We start from the raw sequence: 17,044 nt of genomic DNA on the forward strand, positions 1-17,044 counted from the left end.
GATCAGATGCCTCCTACTGAAGAATATGAGATAAAACTTAACAGTGAACTGAGAGTGAGGATTTTGCCTGTTTTGAGGACAGCAGTGATTACATTTATATTTTTGGATGGTTTTGGCCCTTCACAGCTCTTGAAAACTCTGGTTCATTCAACGCAGTAGCCGCTACTTGTCTTCAGGTCCAGAAGTGTCTGTCAGAAAGCAGCTGTGTGTAAGGGTTCCATAGCAGAGCCCAGCAGGGTTGTATGACTGGGCCTTTTAAAAAAAACCAAACCAAGACAAAACAAACATTAAATTCAGTTTAACGATCACAAGCATTAAAAAACAATGCAGAACATGCATCTGAGATCTTTCTGTTTGTTTTTCAGCAAGTGAGCCCTTCTCAGGGAAGGGCAGGCATGCAAAGCTGAAGACTTTGGTTGTTCAGTTGCCTCCTGGTAGGGAACCTGTGGGAAAAGCACAAGCTGAGACTCAGCAGTAGGTTATGAGATATGGCAGCAACCGGGTTCAGATATAAAGATAACGCCTGAAATAGCAGAACCCAATGCAAGACCAATATTTTTTGACTCCGTTGCCCGGATTCAGTAAAACATATGGGTACCTCAGTGTGCGATTTTACTTTTGCTGAAGTGAGGTTTGAGTTACTCACTGGTCTATTTTTACCTTTTAAGCGGCCTTGTAATTCAATATGTGTTTGTTTTAATTTTACGCTCTCCATAAAAAGCACCGTCCATGACGAGTTGGAGAAGTGACCGCTGGTAATGCACAGAAATTTAATCGCTGGTCTGTCACACTGTCTTACTTTTTCCCCCCTGCAAACCTGCCTGCCGCTCGCGATCAAAAACACCCCCCCGTGACACCGTGCGTCTCCTCCGTCACCTTGGCTTTGCTGCTGAGGCTCTGGAGATGTCGGGGCGGGCTGAGATCATCCCAGGCCGAATCCGGGTCACTCTGCCAGCCCTGCTCACTAATGCCGTGGTGGCAGTGAACGGCCAGGGCTGGGAGGAAGAGGGGGGAAGGGATGAAGACAGCGATGAGTAGGTCAGTGGCTTCCCCGTGGCTGCTGGCTGTGCTAGGAGCAAGCCTTCCTGCAGCTCGGGCTCTGTCTGTGCCGGTGGGAGTTAAAGCTGACAAGCTCTCCTTTTGCAGTGTAGGGCCAATGCTGGTGCCAAGGGCCTTTGGGGCTTGGTGTCAGTGTGGGGCTGGACCGAGACATGCTGCTGCTGAGGGCAGCACACAGGCTTGGCTCTGGTTTTCTCTCCATTGTTTTGCTGATGCTGCGGATTTTCAAACAGCCACCAATGTGTTTTCAATTTGACAATCCTGATAGGGACCCCCGTTCCATATCACAACCCCAAAGGCTCTGAGATGCCTTTGTGTGGTGTCTCAGCAATGCAGAGCTGATAGACACTGGAGCGCTGGCAATGAGCCTCCTCCACTTCTCCCTGCATCCTCCCAGCATCCACGTGCTTTAGGTAAGGACATAAAAATTGCTACACCAAATCAAACACATTTAAGTGCTTCAGTTTTCCTCTTGGCTCTTCTACCAAAGTGTGGCATGAAATATCTGCAGTATGCCTGATTAGTGGTAGCAGATGTCTCTAGGCACAACTTTGCCCATGGCAAAGTCACCGTGGCACCTGAAAACCTTGCCATTGTGCATTCTGGTTGCAGTGGGAAGGCCTCACACCTGTGTTTGTACTCACCAGAATATTCCAGTGCTCAGGGAGCAAGAGTGACTCAAAATCTTTGTTTGTAATAGCATTCCCACTGTGAGATGGTAAAATGCCCTGGAGAGATAGATCTTATGATATTATGAAGCCACAAATTACTTTTTAAGATTGAAAGAGAGTGAAAGCAAGCAAAACACAAGTATCAACGGCATTTGATATGTCTTTCACCACTTGCTTTCAGCTTTATTTAGCTTTGGATGTCCGTGCACTGTAAATTAAAAATGTTGCACCTACCAAATTATGATCATTGGTCTAATTCTGGTCTAATGCAGCAATGGTGGGTAACTCATGCCCAAACCCACCTGAACCACTTGTAGAGGAAACTGAACGTACAACAGAGGGAGCAGGTTTGCTCTGTGATGGCACACCTCCTAGGACAGCCCACCTTGCCTGCACTCTTCTCTCCTTTAGTTGCTGCATCCTCCCTTCCCTTGGGATAGGGCTTTGCAGCTAACTACTGTGAGGTAACTATTTTTGTGAGACTCATTTCCCAGTGTCAGGCAGCAGTGTTAAGCAGAGGTTGGAGCTGTCCCCGGACAGCTTCACCCGTGGTCTCTGTCACACCAGCATGAACCTGGAGTAGCTTCTTCAGGAGATGGTGGGGGTGAGGTCAGACTCTGCTCCTGCTCCGTCCCCAGCCGGTGGCAGAAATAACTCTTGTTGTCATCGGAGCGGTCACTGTAACATGGATGAGGTTCAAGTCAGGCCCAGTAGCTTCAATGAGATTTTTGTGCAATTATAACAAGAATCTGACACACATGGTGAGCTGCTAGTCATGTATATGTGATCTGTCTCCACGCTGTACCGAGAGATATTCACCAGCATAAAAATCAGTTAATGAGGGGACGTGTCCCATGCGGCAGCCTGCTGCTTGCAGGAAGGGGTGACCCAGGGTGCTTGGGGATGGACAGGCTGTGGCCTTTCCACTTACAAACTCTGCTGGTCTTGCTACCCTCAGTACTGGGAGGGAACATTGATTTCATTGTGGGGTTCTTTTTTTGTTGAGGGTTTTTTTTTTCCTGAACACCAGGGCAGAATTTATACAAAGTTTTCTGTGGACGTCGCAGGAGTCGCTCAAAAGCTCACCCCATCTAAAGTGCCTCAGGTCCTTCAGGATAATGAGACATTTTCTGACTGCACCTTTTTATTGTACCAATATTACATTACAGGAAAAATGGAAGGAGGAGGAGGAGGGGGGGGGAACTTAACACGTAGCACCTGTCGCAAAGTTCTCTCCCTTGAATTAGGCTCTCCTGCTTATAAAAGTTTAATTGATTCCTAGCAGTTTATGTGCATGGTGCTCAGTGGGCGTTTTCTGTTCTCTTGCCAGCTACATGGTTACTTAGAAAGCGAGCCGCTCACGCTACAGCTGTTCATTGGGACTGCAGACGACCGCCTGCTGCGACCCCATGCTTTCTACCAGGTTCACCGAATCACCGGGAAGACCGTTTCCACCACCAGCCACGAAACAATACTTTCCAACACCAAAGTCCTGGAAATTCCACTTCTTCCCGAGAACAACATGAGAGCAATGTAAGACCCAGGCACTGTGTCTGTCTCCTGATAGCTGCCTCTTGTTCACCCCACTTGATTTCTTCTGTGTTGGTTGTAGGGACTTTTTATACACAATTTTTACTTTCCTATCTTCTTTTTTTTTTTTTTTTTTTTCAATTTCTGCCTGTACTAGTAGGTTTTCACAACTTTGCTGGGACAAATTGCCCCTAATCAGCTTAACAGCAAAATGAACTTCACAAATATTTATGACAACTGATTGCTTTCATTCTAGAGTTTCAACCAATGTGCTTATTTGCCATTTAAAATAAGTATCTCAGTTACCAAGCTGTAAATATCTCCTACCTCAGCTCCTGCATTTAGTTTCTAAATATGACACCTCTTGCTCCTATAAGCACTAGCACAAGGAACAGGGCCTATTAAAATTTATCTTTGGATGTCAAAGGAAACTCTTAGAGAGCATTTCCAAGTACCCCAGTGTTGGGCTTGGGTCTTTTTTGGAGACATATAAAACTTGGCATTTTCCTTTGTTTAGAAGGAAAGCTTGTAGAGCTAAGTGGAGTAAAGGTGATACAACTTACAGATTGGAGTTTCTGAACTGGGTAAGTTCAGTCCTATGCAGAAAAGCAGGTGTGGATGTCTTAGGATCTCTGAATTAAAAGGAGACTGCGATAATTTTGTGCCCTGTAGGTTCATTACTACACAGGTAAATGTTGTTATAGGATTGTGTATAAAGGGTCAAATATCCTTCTGTGTATGTGACATAAATGAGATCCTTCACATTATTTAATCCCCTCCTCTCTGCCCTCCTTGTTCAAATGATCCTGTCCCTCATTTAACTTAACTCCCTGCTGATTCAAATGATCCTAACCCTTATCGGAGGTGCCTACCTTCGGGGGAGTTTGTGCTTGCTAGTGTGCATGCACATCTCTAGATGTGTGTATAAATGTGAGTGTATACATACTTATATATAGATCCATGCACCTTTGTGTGTGTGTATATGGGGAGATAGACAGAAAGCCAGCAAGAAATCCTGGCCCCACCAAACCATATAACACAGAAGATCCCAGGGAGCTTATGAAAAATCACAATTTCAAGCCTTGTTATTCATAGTTTTCTGTGCTGTAATGAAGAACTGTATCAGATAGACACCCAAAGTCCTTCTTCATGTAGTGGTTATTAGAAGCTGGTTTGCAGTGTCATGTACAACATGCCCTGGAGTGCCTCATGTAAATAGAAGAGCTAGAATGTGCTTAGCTGTGTTGCCAGCCGGGCTTAGGGTGATCACTCAAGAACCGAGGACCTCTGTCCTCAGTGCATTGTGTTAAGAGTCATGACAAGCCTGCAGAATTATTGGCCCCGTTTGCTGTCATCGTAAGCTGGCACGACTCCATTGAGGTTATTGAAATTTCACCAGTTTGTACCCACGCAACATTTCTTTTGCCCTTTATCCAGTTTGAATCTCATTTTTGGCCATCTAGGAACATTATTACCATTTCAATCATCTTTCTCCCTAGAATAAAGGTAGTTAGGCAGTTTGGGAGCCAAGCTGAATATTTTCGTGGCACGCGTGCCAGATCATAGTAGAGCTCTCTCACGAACCACAAACAATGCTTTGGCATATATAAGTCTTGCATGTCAGTAGTCTAAAACCTCATGTAGCACTAGCAGTGAATTGAAATTTGGAGCCAAGGACTTTTCTCACACATACATTGTGTATTCGGGCCTCGATTCAGTGAAACACCGAAGCTCATATGCACACTTCAACTTCTGCACTTAAGAGTTACTCCTGTTGACTTCAGATTTTAACGTCCATGACTTTTACAAGCCTGAATTTAAACGGGCTTTTCTTCTCCTCTGAACTTTATTGGCTCTGAACTACTTCCCACTAAGTACTCTGTATTTATTCTGCACGTGTTGCTGTAGGAGAGACAGTATTGAGAAGTGCAGTTTCTTCTGTATCTTACGAATCTTTGCGTAAAACTTTGACACGGGTGCAAATGTTTCATAATTCTTATGGCTTCACCTGCTAATATGCATTGTTGAAAAGCTTTAATACTTTGGTTACTTTCTTTGATCCTATCGGCAAGGGTCTTTTTGTTACTCTGAAATCCACACTTTAGAAAAAATGTAGATCAAAACAGTTCTTGTTTGCAGTTTGCTTCAGAACAGAGCTTCAAAGGTCTGGAGGGAGAATTAAACTCTTTGAATGCAAAATAAAATTAAGCTATGCATATTCAGTGTAATAAAATGCGTGCCAGAGACCAGTACCCAGAAGAAATTGCCATGAAGGCTTTGTAGTCAAGGCCAAAGCAGAGGTATTTTTGCAGTGGGTTTTTGAGTGTGTATGTTTATATATCTTTTGTTCTGGGAACTTCCTCTATTGAAATTTGCTTTGACAAAAATCCTGACTTGTAAACGCATCCAGGACAAAACCAAAGTTAAAAAGAGAGAGAGAGGTCAGAAATAGTAATAGTTCTGACAAGTACGTTTTTCCCTAGTGCAGTGGGAGGACTCTGAATTTCGTTCTTTTCATGCAAAGCCTCAGCTCGATGCTCTCCTTGGGAGTATTTCCAACTCACTCAAATGCAAACACATTGACAGTAGAATTGACCTCAGGGACAGCTGTACTCATTAATAAGCATTGTCAGGACTTTGCCCTAGAGTAAAAATCATGTCAGATTTTTCTCCACATTAGCTGTAACAAGTGAAATCATAAGTAACCTTGCATGCTAGGTTAGTAAAACTTTGTGTACTGCCATCTCATCCCATTGACATTTCTAGTCTCAGTATTTCTTTGGGCTTTGGTTAATCTGTAAGCGCCATCCTTACAGGATGTGTTGGAAAGGAAGGATCTTTTAGGTTATCTTCCTCTGGGAACTGAACTAACATCCTAAAGTTGTGTGCTCAACAGCAGCTACTAGCTGTTACTACAGAAAGCCCCAACTAAGCTACTTGTGGATGCAGGGCTTTACAGTCTGCTGTGTTCAGCCTGGTCATTGGGTCATGTCTGGCTCAGGACATGATGTACAGGACGGATGCACAGGAAAGAGGGAAGATACTGTACGTTCCTGTCTTCCTGAAGTCTGCTTGAAATGAATTAAATTGCCTTGTGTTTTCTTTTGGATAGCATCGACTGCGCTGGGATATTAAAGCTCCGAAACTCTGACATTGAGCTGCGCAAGGGAGAGACGGACATTGGTCGGAAGAACACACGTGTGCGGCTGGTCTTCAGGGTTCATATCCCGCAGGCCAATGGAAGGACCCTCTCCTTGCAAGTAGCTTCCAACCCCATCGAGTGCTGTAAGTAGCAACAAGCATCCTTGTATTGTGCTACCCGCCATGCAGTCTTTGTCCACCAACACACAACGCATTGGTTTTGCTTTACCTGTCTTGTTGGTGAACCTTAATCTGCTTTCCAAAAGCATGTGGCTTGTACTGAAGACAAAATTCTTCTGTCCTAGGAAAAAACAATGCAGTTTTGTGCATTGATTTCTCTTTTCACTAAAAAGTAGAGAGCACTTATACTAACAGCAGACCTGGGAGTGACAAAGCTTTTTTTTTTTTGATGACTCCCCGTCATACAGGTAACTGCTGTGGGAGCTTCTCAAAAAAAGCTATGGTGTGCTGTTCGCTCTGTGTCTCCCCATCGTAAAGCAAAAACCAGCAAACAAAACCCTAACCCCTTTGATGCTGTGCTAACAGTATACTAGAGCTGACACACTGCACAAGCTGACTGTGGCTTCAGAGAACCTTCAGAAACCCAAGTTTCCGCATTGGGGTCTCTTTGATTGAACAGACTGCTTTTTATCAGATACACTGGGGCACCCTCCAAAGACACCTATATCATTCTCGCTCCGTAAGCCTCGTCAGCTTCCCACATACAAACCAAAGCATACTTGCTTCACATACTGTTAACAGTCCAGCATCAATGGTGGAAATTGGATTTCAGTCTAATTCTCATCGGTGATTTGGTTGGCTGGATAGACTGAAGCATTTTGTTGAGGTTTTGTTGGAGTCCACAAAGTGGATCTTCCCAGTGCTAACAGGGATGTAACTTAACATCTGTGGGGATGTGGAGTGAGCTCTGTGGGCAGGAGGCAGAGGGGATAGGGAAGAAGACTTGGCCATCCCTGGCCCCATGCATGCTGGAGGGTTGTGTCCGTGCTTGCTAGGCTGGAGCCCCACACAATATGTCTGGCAGGTCCTGGAGCACGCCAACTTTGATCTCCTGGAGGCATGGTACTTTTTCAGGGCCTGTTAATTGCGAGGCTGCAGGAAAGAGCATAAAGAGCATTCTTGCATTTCTCTTGCAAAAGCAGTGACACTGGTGACAGACCTTCAGTCCAGCAGCTGTACTCCATCCTTTTGCCTAGGGTAGCACCACTGCCACCAGTCTGGTAGTCTGAGTCTGCAAGAGAGGCAGCTGTGGTAGGAAGGAGCGGTACTGTTGTGCTGCTAAACAGCAGCGATAGCTTCTCTTCTGCACGGTCATTCTTCTAAATAAACGTATGAACGCTGGCTGTGTGAAGTGAGTTATCTTAAGATAACCTATGTTATTTATGAAGAACAGCAGAGCCGCCTTAGGTAGATTGGCATAACACCCTGTGTCTGTGCAGGTTATGTGTGCAATGAGTAATTCTCCTTTGTTTCTTATTCAAGTGCAAGTTCTAGGCTAACAGGCAAGGCAAAAAATGTGGAGAGTCATGGTTTCATCCCACTCCTGTTAAAGTTGATGAGAGCTTTTCAATTGGTGTATAGCAAGATAACAGTTTAAATACATTCTGAGCTGGTCTGGCACCTGGCAAAGGTGCCAAGCTCAGGAAGCCACTAAATATTAAGTCAGTTGGATTGGTATCAGTGAATGACAGTTTTGAGGGTTGTGTAATGGGCAAAAGCATGGTACATGCCTCCTGAAAGGAGCAGAAAACACGAGGGAAAAAAAAGCACCACTGTTATTCCAATGCAGAATGTGGAATAAGCCGGTGCCAAAAAACTCCATGTATGCCTTAGTGCACGTGACACCAGGAGGAACCGTGTAATCTGGATAAAATGTCACGTCATCCCTTGAAGCACAGCCACGCTCGCTCCGTGCCCCACTTGGGGGTGATAAAATCTGTGCCACGAGAGTACCGGCTCCTGTTCACAGGGACCCACGTGTGCTTTGGCACTCGGGTGCCGGTGGGAATCCACTCTCTGAACTGTGAACCTCTGCTGGATCGCGAGGCCGTGGCTGCTGCTGCTGTGAGACAGTCTGCAGAATTAGCAATACTGTGTTTAGTGGCCAAAACAAATTTTGGACGTGGATGGTTGTCCTATCATGTGTGCCTTCTAAACACATGGCATATATGTTATAGATAACACAAGATGAAATTATTCTAAATAAACTAATTTTGATAAAACTGTATTTTTTACATAGTACAGATCAAGCTGAGTTTTAAAACAGGTTGTTCTTTTGAGTCTGTACTGCTGTGTTTGATAACCCTCTTGTTTACAATCAAAGCGCTTGAAAATAAACCATGTGTCCTGCAAACCTTCTGACCTTTCTTTGTTTCTATATCAAGCTGAGCTTAGTTTGTGAGAGTAAGCACTGAGTTACCTACTAATATGATATTTACTTATTTTTGTGTGTATGTGTGTGATTGGGATTGCTTTTTATTTTTTTTAAATAATCTTCTTCATAACTTTCCAGCTCAGAGATCTGCCCAAGAACTGCCTCTGGTGGAGAAGCAAAGTATTGACAGCTTTCCTGTAACTGGAGGGAAGAAAATGTCACTGACTGGCCATAACTTTCTGCAAGACTCCAAAGTCATCTTTGTGGAGAAAGCACCAGGTATGTCTTTTCAATCTAGACTGTGGTCTGCCTTTTTTCCCCTGTTTTAAAACCTCTGCCAAATGATGAAAGCATAAATACGGTAATGACATTTTCTTCTGCATATAATAGGTTTTCCATGTCACTGGGCAAAGCTGTGAAAGCGATCTGAGACAGGCCTAGTGCCGAGGTTTCCTGCTGTGGCAGGTGTAGTTACAGGTAGACAATAGCAACATTGAAAGTCAGAGTTGGGCATTTGTTTTTGTAGTGCACCGGGTGGCAGTACCGGGTAGGAGCTGTGAAGGGTGTTGGAAACGTGGGGTGTCACGTCCCCGTAAAACCTGCCGGGTAGCGCATCTTGTTTAAAACTTTCTGTAGTTTGTGGAGAGCGAGCGGTGGTGCCGGTGATGTGTACATGCATGTATGTCTCCTTCTGTGGCAGCTGAGATTGCTTGCAGTGCACATGCATTCACCTGAAGGAGATAGTTCTGGTTTACCTTGAGGACTGGGGAAGGACTGCTGCCGGCTCCCCCGACCCCTTGCACGGCGCTGCTCCTGCAGTGCGTTGGTTGGACTGGCCCTCCCAGGGAAGGGCTCCCAGCCAGGCTGAAGCAGGGCAAGCAGCATGGGGTAGGAGCTGGGGCTAGAGCAGGAGGTGCCTGTGGGAGCGGTGGGGTGTCTGCAGGAGTGGTGGGTCATAAGGTGACAATGTATAACAAGCGTGAAAGCCGCCGCGGGAAAAGGTGGTGGGAGCAGAGCTGTGAGTCAAAGTCAGGCTCTGAAATGAGATCGTTACGGGTAGTTTTGCATCTTGTTTTGGAAAGGGTTTCCGTGGCGCTGGCACAAGCTACGGATTCCTCAGCTGCCGGCTGAACCCCCCCCTGAACTTTAAACCGTCTTGGGCACTCCTCAGGCTGCCAGCGCTGGCTTTGACACTGTGCCTGTTTAACCCTCCGTGTCCATGAGGTTCTCCTGCCCTGGCCACTGCCATTGATGCAGGAAGCTGAGCCATGGGAAGGGCTGGTGGAGTGAGCAGGGGAGGCTCTGCAGGCAAAGACATCTGAGTAGGCTCAGCGAGCTCAGGAGAAGAGCAGAAGACTTCCCTCAAGTTCCTAGGCAGTGTCCTGGGTTGGTGAGGTATAAGTCACCAAGAGTCTGAGTGTGGTGGAGGTAATTCCCCTGAGTGTCACACCACGTGCGGTCAGGCTGTGGCCTTCACATGAGCAGAACACCCTCCTTGTTTCTTAAGAAAGTTTAAAAAAAAAATATGGAAAAAAGGTGGTATTGCAATTAAAAAAAAGGAACTCTGCTCTTCACATAGCGTGAGGGGAGAGAAGAACGTGACCATCTACTTGATATTTAAACTTCCTTCACTGCACAGAAATGGGTTAGTATGTCAGGAGCAAAGTCCTCCATCTGTCTCATTACAGGAAGGAAGCCACCGTAAAAGGTGCTTTCCTTCATACTTATCCTCTATCCTCTTCCTTTATTGAGTTGGAAAAATCGTGAAGTATTACACCCCAAAGGATTATGATGGTGATGCTACTGATATCAGGTACCACAGTGTGGGTTTGGACACCGCATCCCTTAGCATTAAGCACACCAAAAGCAGGATGTTCACTTCAGGAATTTGAGGCTGTACAAAGACAGCCTACAGATAGAAAATAATTCATAGAAGCGACATTTTTTTAAACACTGTGGGAGATGAAGGAGTGTCCTGCTGCACACTGGAAAGAAAAAATGATAAAAAAGGCCTTGCCTGTCACCCTGAAAACTCCTGGGGTGAACTCCATGGGTGTGCAGGGTGGCAGGAGGGACCAGTGCAGAAGAACCTCGGTGCATGAAGGCACCACTGGTGATCGCCCTGCACTTTTCCCCCTGGCATGGGGTGGGGAGCAACACTGTAAGAGTCAGCCAGTGAGCCGCTGTCACTGAGGAGTAATCAGGATCATTAAGTCAGTATCAAAAGATCTGATCTGAAGCTGTCCCGCCTGGCCGTAGGAGTGTCACGGAGGGTTTGTTGTGGTTGTGGGGCAGTACTGCCTCATGGAGGCACGCTGCAGGGGATGGGCCTTTGAAGTGGAGAGTGTTCGGCATCACCAGGAACTGCACATAAGAAGCAAAGTTGCAGCTGATCGGGACTGAGCAGTTCCCAGGGCTTCTGTGTTGAGTTGTGTGCTGCGTTGCCGAACGGATCGATGCACTGGGAACAAGCAAGTGTGGTGTGTTGCCTTAGTGTCAGGCTGCTCCTGCTCAGTTTTTAGAGCAGAGTCACTGCATTTAATGTCAAATGAACAAACATTACGAGCCTCCAGTTTTGAAAATCAGCACACAGTGTTTCTTTCCCTTTCAGCGCTAGCACGTCTGTGTAAGTAGGTCAAGAGAAGGGAACACCAGTGTAGTCCTTCTCTTAGGAAACTGGTTATGAACTTTTGTGATTAGCTGGAGACATTCATTAGTTTTGCCTCTGTTACCGCTTTTGTTTTTGAATTCGAAATGTTAATCACGTTCCTGGTGGGTAGCAGCCAAACGCAGCTATTACAAAGTAATAGATCACAGGAATCATTGCACTTAGAATGTATCTTTCATATAAAATTTAAATATTGTACTACATGAGCTCAGGTCTTCAGTCCTCGCTCGGGCAGAGTCTCCAAGCCAGGAGGCAGCCTCCGGGAGCTCGTCTAATTCATGCTAGTCTGCATACTTAATTGGTTAACGCAAAGAGTTTGAGAGCACTTTTTGTTTGCCCTTTTTTTTTTTCTTTTTTTTTTTTTTTCCTTCCTTCTGTCTGAATAATTTCTTTAAGTCTGCCTAGTGCATTGTGGTCCGCTGAATGTTTTTCCAAGCGTGAGTCCCAAGCTCTCAGTCTTCAGGGCTAGCCCTCAGCTGTTGTAGTCTCTGGAGGAATGGCATTATCCTGGCCTCCTTGCGTGGGGAGTCTGTCTGAGCAGTGACTCATACAAGAGGGAATCCCTGAAGAATGATCAAATCAATCCTTCAGCTGGGGAGGCAGCCGGCTTGGTGCTTTCAGCTTAACCCCTTGCTGGCTGCTTTTTAGCAGAGAAACTTACGAAGCAAATCAAAACACACTTTGCAGCCCTGCAACTCCTGTGTCTCACAGAGGAGGAACGAGGCAGCCAAGGGATGGACTTGCACTGAAAGGACTGTGGAAGGAGCAATGGGAGGACCTCCTCTGGAAGGAGAACCCCTCGTGGTGTGGTCCAGCTCTCAGACAGAAGGCACCCCGTTAGATAAACAATGAGTCTTTTCAGAAGTGGATTAAAATTTGCTCAAGTCTTTTACAGTACTGTAAAAAAGTTCTCGTGTTGAAAAGAGTCCTTATTTTATGAGATTTTGGTCAGTGTTTTATTGCTTGCACATCAGACCATATTTTCCAGTGATGAATGATGGTATAAAACGACTGTCCAAGAAGCTTAGTGGTAGTAAAAACGTGAATGTTGAGTGTGCTTTGAGAGGTTCGCTCTTTTAAATTCAGTATTTTCTTAGCCTGGGGAGTCTCATGATGACTTTGTGTCTTACAAGTTACACTATTGTTTTTTTTATCTTCTTTCACTTTCTGTCTCTTTTTGTAGTCATGTTTCTATCTTTCTGAGTTTCAAAAGGGTCTTGTTAGTCTGCGTGTCATGGTTGTTGGGTGCTAGGCTCAGATGCCTGATACCAATCTGGTTTTCATCAGAATTAGTGCTTTCTAAAATACTAAGAAGTCTACAACTTCTTCTTGGCAAAGGCCCTCAATGCCTGTGTGCTGCTGCTTGCTGTGGAGGCAAAGTGTGCATTTTAGTTACAAAAGTGGATGAAATGAAGTTGATGTTTGTTAGCTATGGGAGAAGGCTGGCTAGGAGAGACAAAATATTTCCTGTCCAACACACGCATCTGCAAGAGCATGGACCATGATCCGGAATTGTAATGAAAGATCCCGATTTATTTACTTGCCTTTTAAAAACCTTTTATTTCATTTCTAGATTATAAATGCACCAGGCAGCAAAAACCTTGAGGGAAGTTCAGAAAATACAGGGGTGTTTGGAGAATATGTTTTAAGGACTATATATCCATCAGCTATCTTTTTTTTGGGTAACAACTTCTGCAAACACTGTGTATTTGTTTTCAAAGCTAGTTTTTTGAAGGAAATATGAGTTACAAAGCAGCGCAAAAGCCTGCTGGCTTCTAGTATATCAGATTATGATTAGTGATCTATAAAACTGAGTGTGGTGGAAGAATCCTAATTTATCTTCACTCAGTTCACAGAATGTTTCCTGTAACTGATGAGTGAAAGCTCAGTGATGAGACACAAAGCCAAACATCAAAGCACCTGAAAGTCCCGGGTACATCTTCCTGGCATGCCTTAGGACCTTGTAACGTTACCCAAGATATTTTGGGATTTAGAAAGAGTCTCACACTAAGATCTGAAGGAGTTAATCTACCCTAAAATTGCTCCTTGCTCAAAAATTGCTCCTTAGTCCTGTAGCTAGAATGGTTTTGGCACTGGAACTAGCTCAAGTATTTCTGGACTTCACGGATTTGGCCAAGTCTAGACATACCCAAGAGATCAGGTTAAACTGACTGAAATCATCATTATTAGCAAGTTGTGATCTATGAGAAGAAATGGATATTTGGTGTGTAGTCGCTAATGATCATTTAGTTCAGTTTATGCCAGTTAAGTTAGAGCCCCAGACCTGTTTCTTTGCTGCTTAGTGACCAGAGCTCAAGGCAAGAGTTTTAAAGAGTGAAAAGGCAGAAATATAACACCCAACTTCACTACAGGATTAGTTTCTCAAATAACACTGACTTTGAAATTCTGGTTCTGGGCTGTTAATGTTGAGGGCCATTTTGTCCTGGTCAAAGCCCCACATTTGAGCTTCCTTCTGAAAAATGCCCCCTACCTGAAGATGCATCACTCTCTTTGATGGACGTTAAGAGAGCTCACAATTTGTAATGCTATATCTCTGAGTAACTCGAGGCTTATGGACTTCAATGGTTTTGAGCATGTTGTTAATTACTCAGCCTTCAAATCAACAATGATCCTAGCACCTACACACACTCTCTAACCTAACTGCATAATATCCTCAGCTATTGTGCCCAGAGCCTTTGATACTCAAGTTCATGAAAGACAGCAAAAAATAAACAGCACCTAGAAGTGTTTTCCCTGGGCATTTTTCTCGCTGTCTCTTTTTTGTTTTTTAGTATTTTCAAACAACTAAAGAGTTCTTCAGATTTAGTATTGCTTGAAACCATTCATCCTATTGTTGTTTTTATTTCATTAAATGGATTTTTCTGTCCAAACTGTTCCTCTTCCCTGCTGGAACAGGTTTCGCTCTTAAAACATGAAGCTGCTTACGTGGCATGGTAATAGTTACACTGGAGCAGATGAAAGATAGCTGGGTGAAATCACCAAATTTTTTTGCTGTCTATGCCAAAGGAAATCACGCTTTTCTGTAAGTATTTCAGATGGGAAAACTTAGAGTTTGCATCCCAGTAGACCTGCGGTCAGGATTTATCAGCCCAATGTTTGCACAAAGTAAAAGTGATATGGAAAAGAAGGAAGCTGGGTGAAGTTAAGTGTCCACTCAAGCATTTCACAGGTTTTTTGTTTCTCTCAAATTTCACTGTCTCTGGCAAAGATTAGCAATCTGTTGCTGCTATAAATGTCAGTCAGAGAAATTCAAGTCTGTTTCATGCATGTTGTGTGAGCAAAAGTTGCCTTGTTGTATGGCAGGTGACTCAAGTGCAGTATTTTAGCTTCAGGAGAACTTAGGAAAAGTTCTGGAAAGTGATATGTTGACAAAACATTTGAGTGGCATGTGGATGGAACGGATGTGTTGGGGAAGCATGTGGGCTTTTTGGTTTGACTCAGCTACACTTGGGAGCTCATGGTTTGGAGTCTGTTTTGACGTGATGTGATGTGATGGGGAGACGGGTGACCTGAGTCCTGGCAGAGCTCCATTTGGTAAAAGATCTTACATTCTCAGAGATCTTTCCATTGCTCTTTCCACTGCCAGTAGCAGTCACAGTTTGGGGGGCAGCTGGCCAAAAAGGGGTCATGTTTCACGCTGGTAATCATACTGTAGCTCACATAATAAATAAGCAAGTGGCAAAACTCCCTTTCCCCCCTCTAGTTGGATGGACAGATACTACATAATTTTGTCCTTATCTGTCTGTTTATCCCAGTTCAGGACACACGTTCCAGTTGGCAGCAAGCAGTTGCGTGCTGACTCACGCTCAGCAAGGTTAAAAATTCTGGTAACTAGATAAACTGGAAACTTCAAAGGCATACAAGTTGGGAGCGTGAGAGTTCATGTGAAGGTCACTTGAACCTATTTCCTAGAGATGTATTGATAGCTGAAGGGGTTTCTGGCCACTGCCCAGAAATAGATACCCTTGGGCAAATGGTGTCATCAAATGGTGGAGTCATTTGATGGTGGAACCCTCTCACGCGCACGCGGGAGCAGTGATGTAGCTCGTAGGAAATGTCAGCACGTTTCAGTTTTTCCTGGCTGTTTAGTCTAGGGAATGGCAAAGAGGGATCAGGACAGCAGCCGTACGCATGAGATGGTATCAGCAGCAGCAAACCTCATCCAGGGTGTTCCTCTCACAGGGAAGAATGAGATCAATCAATCAATCAATCACAGATACTTGCTGTGGACAACAGAGAAATAAGGAATAGCCATGCAGTCTCTAGTTAAAAGTCACTTTTCTGAGTAATCCTGTAAATTTTTAATTATTCTAGAACTGTGACTGAATGCTTGCAAGTTTTTTCTTTCATGTCTCTGCCAGACTAAGTGGCTTCAAGCAGCTGTATCCGTGCAATCAAAGCTTTGTCTCTGAACTTTTGTAACTAGCACAAGATTTCGGATAGTTTTTACTGTTAATGTGCCAGTAGTACCCTCTGTCCAAGCACGCAGGAATTCATAGCCCTTACCAGAAAAAGCTCAGTCTAGTAAAGCAATCTCTGCCAAAAGACAGTAGAGGAAGAGTGTGGTGGGCTGGTCATGGCTGACTGCCAGGTACCCACCAAGCCTCTCGTTCACTCCCCTACCTCAGCAGGGCAGCCAGGGGAGAAGAGGGAGAGGAATGAAATTTAAAAGCTCCTGGGTCAAGATAAAGACAGGGAGATTGCTTACCAGTTACTGTCACAGGCTAAACAGGCTCCACTTGGGGAAAATAATTTATTGCCAATTAAAAAAAGAGTAGGATAGTGAGAAACAAAGGTAAATGTAAAATGGGCTTTTACCCTCTCCTCCCTTCCAAAGCCCAACTTCACTCCCTCATTCCCAACGTCTACCTCCTCCCCTCTGAATGGCACAGAGGGATGGGGGCCACACACAGTCCATGACAGCTGCTCTCTGCTGCTCCTTCCTCCCCGTGCTGTTAGGCTCCTCCAGCATGGACCCCTCCCACAGGAGACCGTCCATGAACTGCTCCTGTGTGAGTCCTCTCCACAGGGTTCAGTCCTTCAGGAACAGACTGCTCCAGCATGAGTTCCCCATGTCCACAGTTCCTGCCAGAAATCCTGCTCTGCGTGGGCTTCTCTTCACAGCCCGAAGCTCCTGCCAGGAGCCTGCTCCAGGAGCATGGGCTCTGCACTGGCTGCTGGGTGGATGTCTGCTTGGGTGTGGTTGTCTCCATGGGCTGCAGTGGAACAGCCTTCCCCACCATCATCTTCTCCATGGGCTCAAGTGCCTGGAGCACATCCCCCTTCTTCACTGACCTTGGTGTCTGCAGAGCTGTCTCTCTCACGTATTCTCACTCCTCTCTCTCACAGTTGCTGCGCAACATTTTTTACTCCTTAAATAGAGGCACCACCAGCTTTGCTCATGGCCTCAGCTTTGGCCAGCAGCAGGTCCATCTTGGAGCTGGCTGGGTCTGGCTCTGTCAGACATGGGAGAAGCTTCTAGCACCTTTTCACAGAAGCCACTCCTGCAGTCTCCCTGCTACCAAAATTTTGCCACATAAACCAAGACAAGGAGATATC

General features: G+C 45.1%; 1 protein-coding gene across 4 annotated transcripts in view; it reads left to right on the top strand.

Annotated features, from left to right (window-relative positions):
- NFATC1 (nuclear factor of activated T cells 1) overlaps nucleotides 1-17,044 on the top strand; it is a 115,478-nt gene that overhangs the window by 42,893 nt on the left and 55,541 nt on the right. For all 4 annotated transcript variants that reach the window (XM_084260159.1, XM_084260160.1, XM_084260162.1 and 1 more), the window contains exons 4-6: nucleotides 3,061-3,263; nucleotides 6,373-6,545; nucleotides 8,935-9,075. In XM_084260159.1, coding sequence (XP_084116285.1) covers nucleotides 3,061-3,263; nucleotides 6,373-6,545; nucleotides 8,935-9,075 — 517 coding nt within the window. The remainder of the gene's footprint in view (nucleotides 1-3,060; nucleotides 3,264-6,372; nucleotides 6,546-8,934; nucleotides 9,076-17,044) is intronic.

The sequence above is a fragment of the Gallinula chloropus genome, assembly GCF_964237585.1.
Source record: "Gallinula chloropus genome assembly, chromosome: 2".
In the NCBI taxonomy this organism is placed as follows: Eukaryota; Metazoa; Chordata; class Aves; order Gruiformes; family Rallidae; genus Gallinula; species Gallinula chloropus.